The 10,886-nt window shown below is 43.2% G+C and overlaps 1 protein-coding gene and 1 long non-coding RNA gene across 2 annotated transcripts; one reads left to right on the top strand and one right to left on the bottom strand.

Moving 5' to 3' along the window:
* Window positions 1-373: 373 nt before the first annotated feature.
* LOC118168596 lies at window positions 374-1,246 on the bottom strand. The gene is made up of 3 exons (XR_004751667.1): window positions 1,022-1,246; window positions 779-870; window positions 374-545 (listed from the first exon to the last, which is right to left on the bottom strand). It is a non-coding gene; the product is annotated as an uncharacterized LOC118168596 (long non-coding RNA).
* A 227-nt stretch (window positions 1,247-1,473) lies between these two features.
* On the top strand, window positions 1,474-3,392 carry GSC (goosecoid homeobox). Its single transcript, XM_035329103.1, has 3 exons — window positions 1,474-2,264; window positions 2,451-2,710; window positions 3,076-3,392. Exons 1-3 carry the CDS (start codon window positions 1,937-1,939, stop codon window positions 3,226-3,228), a joined length of 741 nt encoding a protein of 246 aa, XP_035184994.1. The 5' UTR covers window positions 1,474-1,936; the 3' UTR covers window positions 3,229-3,392.
* The last annotated feature ends 7,494 nt before the right edge of the window (window positions 3,393-10,886 follow it).

Genomic DNA, 10,886 nt, shown 5'->3' with positions numbered 1-10,886 from the left:
AAGAAAAGAAAAGAAAAGAAAAGAAAAGAAAAGAAAAGAAAAGAAAACTCCACGTCAAAAAGTTTCACTCTACATCAAATTTGCAAAATCCGCACGAAGGTCAGCTCCTAAATACCGAAGGCAGAAAGAAATTGATCAGGAAATAAATGAAGTAAAGCAAACGACGCTAATAATTTGTCTCATCGCGGTCTATTAATAAAGTGAGAATTAAGTCCTGGGGTTCTTTTTTCCTCCACGTTCATATGAGCCTTTTACTAGAAATAGGTTTTGAGATAGGTGCAGTTATAAATCCCGGAATCAGATGCAGTTATAAATCCCGGAATTTCGAGGAAAGGAAGGATAAAAGTGAGAGTAAACGCTAACGAAGATACTCTTTGTTGAGGCAAAATAATGTGTTCCTCGTAAACGGACCTTAATGGGTTGTTTTCATTTCATGCGTACAATTTCCTACCTTCTTTGATGGAGGGCTGATGGGGTAAATAGTCTAATCTTATTCAGCTCACCTCCTGTGGATTCCCAGTGACAGTCGTGACAGACGAAGTATTCTGCAAATCACAAGAGCCAGCTACCAAGAGAGCCAAACGTCTTAACAGGAAGAGTTTTAGGGACTTTAAACTGCTCCATTTTAAATTCTCGGAGCAGGCAAAATATAAAGTTCGCCGTAACACCGCAACTCTATAAGCTTCGTTTTCTAAGCTAGGAAAGAATTTATTTTTCCTTAGAAAAATAAAAGAGAAAGGCACCGGAATGGAGATCAAAAGCGAATCGGAACACCTACCAGACCCGGGGATTTGAGATGGCAGTGGTCATTAACATTTCCTCATTCTGGCTTGCTTAAAAATAGAAAGTGATACCTGTCTGGATCGGAATCTGCAGAATAAAACACAATAAAATTGTTTATAACATTCACGTGTCCCAGTTCCTCCAGGTGATCTATGAAAAGAGGAAAAAAAAACCGTTCATTTACTCAGCGGAAGACGTTGTTGCATCAGTGCATAAAGCTTAAATCAGAGCAACGCACACTCCTCAATGCCGCTTCAGTTCTCCGAGCCGGGGGACGCGGGACTCAAACCCAGCTAACAGAAACACTTGGGGGGAGGGGGGACTGCATGCTTATACAGAAGTTTATTTTTTAAAAAAACTTGCTTCTTAACCAATTCGAATCATAAATAACGAATTCGAGCTTCAGACAGAGGAAATAGCACCCACTAATGTGAACTAACACGAGCAAAGTAGGTGCATAATAGACGAGGCTAGGAGCTGCTAACCACTTCTGCACAATGGCATTAATAAGATTAACCTGAGCAATTAGCCGGTGCAGCGGAGATCAAGCCTAAATCTGAGGCCTTTCAAAAAAGCCCACTAATGGAAAGGATTACGTTAATTTCATTAATTCTCAATACACAGACCCAGGCTCCTTTCACTCCTTTGTGTAACCCCCCACCTCTTCCCCACCGAAAGGGGGGGGGGGGAGGGGGGGTGCAAAATCAAATCTGGTTTTGTTTGTCATCTGCATATTACCAGGAACTAAATCCAGGATGACGTCGCCTGGGTATAAAAAAGGGAAGAGGTTCAGATGGATTATACTCCGTGCAGCCCTCTGGGTTGAGATCAGTAAACAGGCGAGAGTTGAGGGGGGAAAGTTCCAGGGGTGGATCCAGCGCACACACACGCGCGTTCACACGCACAGCGGCGCGCAGACACACACGCACACTCTGCCCGCCAGCTGCCCTCGGAAAAAGCTCCGCTCTTTTCTCTCCGAGCCCCCTCTTTTTTTTTTTTTTTTCTTTCTTTTTTTTTTCTTTTTTTCTTTCCAAAATTCCTCCGAAAAGTTTCGATTCCCCGTCTCCTCCGGCCTCCCCCGCCCTCCACCGCAACCACCCTCCCTCCCCCCCGCGGCCGGTCCCCGCTGCCCTGCCCCGGCACGGTTTGGGGCATGCCTGTGAGCATGTTCAGCATCGACAACATCCTGGCGGCCAGACCTCGCTGCAAGGACTCGGTGCTGCTGCCCCCGAGCGCCGCGCCCGTCGTCTTCCCCAGCCTCCACGGGGACTCGCTCTACGGCAGCGCCTCCGACTACGGCGGATTTTACTCCCGGGCGGTGGCACCGGCCTCGGCGCTGCCGGCGGTCGGCGGGTCCCGGCTCGGCTACAACAACTACTACTACGGGCAGCTGCATGTGCCCGCGTCCCCCGTGGGCCCCTCGTGTTGCGGGGCCGTGCCGGCCCTGGGAACCCAGCAGTGCTCCTGCGTCCCCCCCGCAGGTAAGGGGCACGGCGGGGAGGTGGACGGGTCTGGGACGGGATGGGATGGGATGGGACGGGACCGGACGGGCTTTCTTTGTTCCGGGAGCCGCGGGGATAGGAGGGGGTGGCGGTGAGCGGGGACTCTCCAGGGGGAGCAGCAGTCTCATGCGAAAGCCTGTCGTCGTCTCGTCTGTCTGTCCGTAGGTTACGAGGGCACTGGCTCAGTGCTGATGTCCCCTGTTCCCCATCAGATGTTGCCCTACATGAACGTGGGCACTTTGTCCCGGACGGAGCTGCAGTTACTCAACCAGCTGCACTGCAGGCGAAAAAGACGGCACCGGACTATCTTCACTGACGAGCAGCTAGAAGCGCTGGAAAACCTCTTCCAGGAAACCAAATACCCGGACGTGGGCACCAGGGAACAGCTGGCCAGGAGGGTGCATTTAAGAGAGGAAAAAGTGGAGGTATTTCGGGCCGCCCTCTCCCCTTGCCTTTAAACGCGCGGGGCGGAGGCGCCTCTCTACGGCTCCTCCAGAGCATCAGGTTTACCCGGGGGAGTGGGGTTGAGATGGGTTGGGGGGGGGGGGGGGAGGGATTTTATTTTATTTTTTTCCATTTCCCCAGGGTGTCCTTGTGGGGGCGGCCGGCGGCAGCCTTGCCCCCACGGAACCCGGGAGGGAGAGCGCCGGTCGGTGCGTGGCTGGCGCCTGCGAGGGGCTGCGGGTGGGACAGGGCAGGGCAGGGCCCGGGGTGGGGGCCCGGGGGCTGCGTGTCCCCTAACCACCTGCCTGTCCCACTAACATAACCACCCGGCTTCTTTGCCCGACAGGTTTGGTTCAAAAACCGCCGGGCGAAATGGAGGAGGCAAAAGAGGTCGTCTTCGGAGGAGTCGGAAAACGCGCAAAAATGGAATAAAGCGTCCAAAACGTCTCCGGAGAAGAGGCAAGAAGACGGCAAAAGCGACTTGGACTCCGACAGCTGATACCTCGCGGGGGACCGCTTCCCGTGGACTGTAGGATACGCTCCGGAGGATGCTACTATCTTGCACAGGCTCTGCCTTGTCGGAGGGGGAAACTATCTGTATATAATGTACAATACCCCGAGTTGATTGCGTGTAAATAAAATGTGGTGCGGAGGTGTTGCACAGGTAGACGGCGGCGCGTCTGCGGGCCGGCGGCGAGCGCGGAGGGCGAGGGGCGGCTGCTGCGGGCGGGTCTGTGCCGTGGGAGCCGGCGCAAGGGGCCCGACGGGACCCCGGGGAGCCGGGGGGAGCCGGGGCGGGGGGCCGGGGCTGGGGCCGGCCGCCTTTCCCCTCCCGGGGCCCGAGAGAGCGACCGCCCCTGGCGAGGAGGCTGGCAGGTGCCGCTTGGAGGGCTCCGGCGGAGCGCTGAGGCTTGGCCCGGCCTGGCACGCTCGGCCCTGCTTGGCCCAGCTCGGCTCTGCCCGGCTCGTCTCGCCCCGGTTGCTCGCAGGGACCCTTGAGGGCCGAGGCTGCGGGCTGTGGGCCGCGGGCGGCTGCAAACTTCGTTCCTTCTCTCGCCCTTCTTCGTTCCATCCGCCTGTAATCATATCTATCTGGGGATTTGTTGGGCTCGCGGCAGCACGCCTGGTTCTCTTCTAGTTTATTTTCTTATTTTCTCCCTCTAACAGCCCTGGTGGGTAATCCCCCGCCCCCGTTGCTGCTCCCTCACCTCCTCTGTGCTCCCGGCTCACAAACCTGAGTCAAGCTGGAAGCTATGCTCTTTGAAACTATTTACAGGCAAAGTGAACCCAGCCTCCCGCTTGTTACTCTGTTGTATTTCCTTGAACTTTTCTCTCTCTTTCCTGCTTTCTGGACCTATGCCCCATTGATTTTCCGAAGTTTGTCTCTGATGCCCATCCCGAAAAGCTATTGCGTGAGCACATGGCAGTGTTCAGATCTGCTCTTAATAAATTTTAGCAGGGACATTATGAGCACTTGCATGGTGCTCTTGGGGATGTTGAATCAGAAGTTACAAATCAATGTTTTGTCCCCTTTGAGGCAGCACCTTTGCTATTAGGAAAGCAGGTCTCGCTTTACTCTTCCCCTTGGGAGGCCCTCGTAGTAGAGACACCTATTCTCCTTGTAAAATTCATGCCCGTTTGTCTTATGATTTTTTTCCTATGACTCCCAAACTCTGAGCACTCGTCCCTCCAGAGCTACCTCTCTGAGACAGCCATTTCCCCAGGTTGTTTTGTTGAGAAAGGCCTTTCCCTCTCCTTGTCAATGAAGACTCTAAGAATTGAAAACAAATGACCCAAGGATGTGAAGTCAATGCAGACAACTTTCAGCTAGAAATCTGCATGTTGTGTCTTTCCTTCAGAAGTTAAGATTACTTAGCAATAAATGAGATGATTTTCCTTAATTACAGCCAACACCTAAACTCACCTGTATCCATTCTGCTTGTCTGGGTTAGACAAGATATTGGTTTATACAAATGCTCTCATTATTGTTTCTGGTGACATCAGAAATGTTTTACAGTTGTGTTGCTTATCCTCATGCATTTTACCTCTTGCATGATTTTTCTCTCTCTCTCTCTCTCTTTTTTTTTTTTTTTTTTTTTTTTTATGGGTAGTGTATCACAGTGCATAGAGTAGGTGCTAGTGGAACAGGGAGGATCTCAGTGGCTATCTGCTCAGGTAACGTTTCCTAACATACTTGTGTTTCCTCACAAATGTGGTACCTCTGAGCAAGCTCTCAGTGTACCAAGATGTAGGTATATCTGCTGTGGAAGAAATTAACTCTGGTTTTGTACAAGTCAGTCTTTTGGGGCTTACAGTTTCATAGCTACTACTCTCTTGAAGAAAATAAGAAATTTAGCCTCTTTTGTTACGTAGCACAACAGAGAAGGAAGGTGAACAGCAAACTTCTCGATGGATTCTTCTGCTTTGATACATATCGCAGTCTGGTTCTACAGAACTGTTGCATTTTGGAGATGTTACCCTGTTACTATAGATGCATATCTGATCTCCATAAACTGCATTGAACTGCAACCAAGCACCACTGAAAATTAGTTTCCAATTTATTATGCAGGAAGTCTCACTGAGTAGGTTTTTAATCCATCATATCCTATATATTTAGTAGTTATTAGGTTTTTAAAGTGGCAAATTGGCCAACAAAAAGCCAAGTCTAAGGAGAGCATTCACCAGGATTTTGCAAATGCTTAAATATTTCCTTTATTTCCCATGTATAAATAGCCTCACTGCCACATTGGGAGCTTGGCAGAGTTTTGTTTTGCTTTTTTTCTGTGCAAGTGCAGGAGGATGGTAATTTTGGAAGTCACTGTTAAGGATTTTAGCCTACTTAGTTCGATGTGAGAGTTAAACTGGATCTGGATTTGTAAGGGATGGTATTTAAATACATTTCTGATAACTAGTACTAGTTATTTAAAATTGTAGTTTGTATCTTCAGAGATGTTTAGACTTTTTCAGGGGACCAACGTGCTCAAGAGCTGTGGGAGTTCCAGGTCACAGAACCTGCCCATTTGTGGACTTATTTTCAAAGTTTTGTTCTGTGGAAGTGAATGATGTTACATTAGAACAAAAAACTTACGTTCCAAAACTAGCTTTCTATGCATAAGGTTGTAATGACATCACCAGTGATTGCTTTAAAATCATATCGTACCTTAATCTGAGTTAATATCTGAGTTTCCTACGAAATCTTGATTACCAAAGCCTGATGTTGCGGTCACTGGTATCTGTTCTTAATACTACCTGTAGATGTAAATCTATTAGAGCTGATAATATTCCTTTAAAATCTATTTGAAAAGCAATTTTAATCTTGATCTAAAAGCTTTAGATTACTTACTAAAAATAGTATTTGTAGCATTAACCTGTAGGAGTACTGGCTACTCTTTTAAAAGAGGAGTATTCTCTCACTCTTTTTCTCAAGCATGTGTGGCAAAAACCTAAAGGTTTTGTTCTCCCTTTCTTACACTACCAAATCAGATCCTATCTAGCCTGGAAGAACCTGATAACTGAAAAGTAGTGAGAAGATGCCTTCAAAAGGATCAAGGAAGTAGAAAATCAATGATTCACAGGGTGAAGATGATTGTAGTAAAATCTCTCTTTAAATTGTTTTGTTTCCATTACATAATCAGGCTCTAGATGTTTGCCTTGATTTTTATTTTGGATGAACTCCTACATGCCAAAATGCAAATCCCACCTAAATAAATAAATAAATAATCATTATTTTCTCTGTTAGTATAATAGGGTAAGGCAAGGCAGGGGACCTGAATACTTGCTATGTTCTAAAAGGTTCAGTTCTAACAAAGGAGCTTTGAAAGAGCTAGTTGCAGTGCTATATGTTCATACTTTTATAAGGAGTCTGAAAGAGATTTTTTTTTTCCTTTGGTCTTTGTCTCCTCCACTGTAATTTACAACCTCGCATCTTGGTGTAAGCCCATTCTCAGAAGATTTAATATGACTGAAGAACTTGCTTGGCTATTTTTGAAGTACACTGTTTGGTTCATGGTATTGACATACTATCTAGGTTTTAGAACACAAGTTCAGTTTCTTGCTGAAACTGATTTTCTTCCACTGATTTTCTATGAAGCATAGGATTTTTCTTTCTAAATTTGATTGTAAAATGAATAATATTCCTTTCAGATCTCACAGGAGAGAGAGTGGGGGGAGGCTTATAAGAAGAAAAATAAGCTACTTCAGAGGCATGCTGTTGTAGTGAAGAATTATTTGTATAATGCTGTGCATTATACAAATAATTGAATAATTATACAATAGGACCATACACTAAATAAATCTTCCTAACACTAAGCTGTTTAAGGTTATGAAATTTTCTTGAAAGGGAAAGTCATAACTTGGGACATTTAAAGCTAGGGAGAGCAGATTGAAGTAAGGGTACAACACAGAAACGTTCTGCTGTGTAGAGTCAGCTTGAGCAATCTGATTGATATCTTCATCTATGCCATCTGTATTTAGATGGCCAAATTTTGTTTCTATTTAATATGCTATTTACCATATCTATTCCAGTAGTCTTGTAGTAAGTAAGACTGGAAAGCAGAGTTCAAATTATTTTGGCTGATGTAAAGTGATTTATTATCAACTGAAATTCTGTTCTTCCACCCCCCCACCCCCCCTTTCAATTTTACTAACACTCGAGTGAACTGTTTCTGAGCTTTACCATAATGGGATCCTGGGAGTATAAACCATGCACGCTCTTTCTTACATGACTCGTGAAGCAAACATTTGGATTAGCGGAAGTCATAATAAATAAATAAATAATTGCAGTACGAAGGTGAGTTCATATATTTTTGTGCTCCGTCTGCATTTATTGGTTCTCTGGGGTTATACACCACGGAGCATAAATGAACAAAAACCCAAAGAGTTTTTGTTTTGTGTTTTACTCCCTTAGGGTTTCATTCCATTTACACTTTATGTTTTCCTACTTTGGAGACCTGGTGAGTCTTGACTAGACAGAGAAGTTCAGTCAAATTACTTCGTTTCTCTGGGGCTGCCACTTACCATGATTTGATATACAGAGTCTGTTATACAAAGGTAACAGTTGTAGCTGCAATACCTTAGATTGTAAGCAATTAATACATAGTTTAAGTGACCTATCTCTAAAATATCTGACAACTTTAAACATAGAAACCTGTGTTATTTTGGTACAAATCAGAATATTGTAACTACACAGAGAGGGAGGAGTGGAAGTTTCAAAATAAATTAAGAAAAAAAAAAAAAAAAAACAGACTTCTTTCACTTCTTGTTTTCAGGACAGAATATATATCTGCAGAGAAACATAACCTATATCCCTCAAGGACATAAAGCTAAACTTAATGCGCAACTGAATGGAACAGTATAGAGCCTCAGCAGGAGAAAGGCCACGACACTTATAGCTTGAAAGTACCTATGCAGTTGAATGTTGAAAGTTACATCATCCTTGTCTTCTAAATGACGTCTGAATACTGCAGTTTGCATTTCTTTCCTTCTCCTCATCCAGACAAACATGCTTGCTTACCTTGGAGATTTGGAGTTTCACCTCATTAGTATATCTCAAGGCATATTTAATACAGGTGCCAACTTAGAAGTTCTAATTGTCCCTTTACATTATATCCAGACAAAGGGCCTTTCCCTATATTTCTGAACTAAGCATTGAATCTTCACCAGAGTCTGCATGTGTTTATTTACATCAGCACAAAGACTATAATAAATCTTCATGAGTTTCAGTCTTTGAGGGGATTTATTTAGTGGTTTCTATCCAGTAACTGCAGAGTGCTTTGTTAACATTGTGCATGGTGTTTTGATCTTCGCTGAACCTTGGCAAGAGGGACAACTTAGGTATATGGAACCCCTCCTCTCTTTACTCTTCCATGTAGAACTGTCTCCTTTAACGGACCAGCTTCCAGCAGGGCTTTGGCTTCCCTTCCTGTGCAATGTAGGTGGACCTGTGGAAAAGGCAGATTTAATACATTCTTTTCTTAGGAGAAAAAAAAAAGGAAAAAAAAAAAAAAAAAAGAACACAAAACAAAACAGAATTCAGAGCCAGCCTCTGACCTGACAATATCATTTCAGTGATCTGGTTTGCAACATAGCATCACAAAGCATTGGCTCTGTAATGCAAACTACAATGCTGGGATGAGTTGCTGAGAATGAGAATAGGAATTTCTGAAGCTGGCATCACTCATGACTCCAAGGTGTTATGAAAGTAGAATCTGAATATAACTATTTATTTCCTTAATTTAGGGCTTTTGGCAAACTGTCAAATAATTTAGCTGTGACTTTTCTGAGTAGTCCTAAGGTAAGGAGCTGCTTCATTAGCATTACTCCATTTTACTGTTGGAGAAGCTTAAGTACCCCTTCCTCAAGGAGACACGCAGGAAGTTTTTGGCACAGTGTGGGGAAGTAGAAGTAATGTCATATTTTTGGTGGCAAATTTTATGCCATCATCATGATTTCCTTTCATCCTGATGGTAATTTGGATTTTCTGGTAGAAGTAAAGCCTTCATGGTTATGCTTTATGTGATTATATATAAAACTTCTCCTGCTTAATGAAGAAATTGCACATTTTTGCCATGTGAGTGAACCCAAACTGAAGGCTAAATTAATGGAAGGTAAATGAAGGAAAGTGCGATATATTTTTGGTGTATGAAACATGTATTTTAAAAAGTTATGAAATGAAATCCCTGACTTGCTTTGCTTGCACACCCAAAAATTTGTCAAGAGTGTTGCATGTGCAAGGAACACAGTGCCAGTAGAGAGTAATATTCTATTAAGAACAGAGAATGGAAAAGAGTTATTTTAATGCCAAATTTCACCCCATAGTGGATAATTATAGCCAAGTTATAAACCCCTTAAAAGCTACAAGGCACCAGCATAATGAAACACGTAACCAAAATTTACTCTACGTGTGTAGATTGCAAGCTTACTCCTGAATATTTAGTCTTCAACTTCTTAAATTTGTAGTTTCCACAGAGGGCTTATAAGTGCTAGAATTTTGATTAACTGTCTCAAATAAACTACTGCTATTGTTATCACTATAAATCTCCCTAACCTAAGAGCTTTAAGGAGGCTGGCATTTTCTGTGAAAACTGTAATGATTCAGAAGGGCATGAACCCAGTACCCTTTATGTGGAGCTTAATGTCGCTATACAGAAAGTCTCAGGCAATATTTACATCAGTTATTAGGTCTTGTTTGTTTAATAAAATACTTTTTTTTTTTTTTTTTACTTTGCTTATTGTGCATATTTTTAGAACATACAGGATTTTTAATTTTGGTTGATCCTAATGCTAAGGTGACACATCTTCATGACAAAGCTTGTTTACTGTTGTCTCCTTTAGCCCAATGGAAAGGATAAAATGGATGCCTGACCCAAAGCTTTTGTGAATCAGTGGAAAATATTCTTCTCAGGTTGGTAATATTTCCCATTTGGGTTAATGGATGGGATAATTTTGCAATATATTCCATGAAGATAGTGCATTAACCCCTAGACAAAAGCGATTAAAGTGATTATAGGACCACTGGTAATTTTAGGGAAATTTTATCTCCTTAAAATTTTCTGTGTTCTGCACTGACTTAACTAAAGTGGTTCTACCCACCTTGTCCAGGTGGGTAGATTTTATTAGTAGAAATGGGTTTGTATTGCTAAAGTCACTGCAGGTAATGCTATTGTTAATGGAATAAGGCTTAATGCTGTATCTGTTTTCATGACAAATGTTTTAGTCATTTTCATTTGGAGATAAAAGTCATGTTACTAAACTGAAATAATTATACTAGTGCAGCAGTATTTAAATGAATAAATTAGTTCTGCTTTTCAGAGGCAACAATATTGTTGCAAATGTATTCTTTATGTAGAAATATTTTCCATGTAATGAGGCTTGACTAATATCAACATTAAGCTCTCATGCCTTGCGTAAGGCTTATCTTCACCAGCACAATGGCAAGGTAAAAGTTTATTGGTACCCATAATGCTTGGCATTAGAGGAAGAGCTGATTTTACCAGGTGTTTAAGAAAATCCAGAACAATGTTGCTGAATTGGAAAGCAGCTGTGTTTTTCTCTCTCATGTATTCATTGGTACAGCTGCTTCAGATATCCGGGCATCTAAATTATTCTGACATCAGAAAAAAAAAAAAAAAAAAAAAAAAAAAAAAAAAAAAAAAAAAA

Source organism: Oxyura jamaicensis, chromosome 5, assembly GCF_011077185.1.
Source record: "Oxyura jamaicensis isolate SHBP4307 breed ruddy duck chromosome 5, BPBGC_Ojam_1.0, whole genome shotgun sequence".
Lineage (NCBI taxonomy): Eukaryota > Metazoa > Chordata > Aves > Anseriformes > Anatidae > Oxyura > Oxyura jamaicensis.
The sequence above is the reverse complement of the archived record's forward strand: the minus strand, read 5'-3'. Positions and strand labels throughout refer to the sequence as shown.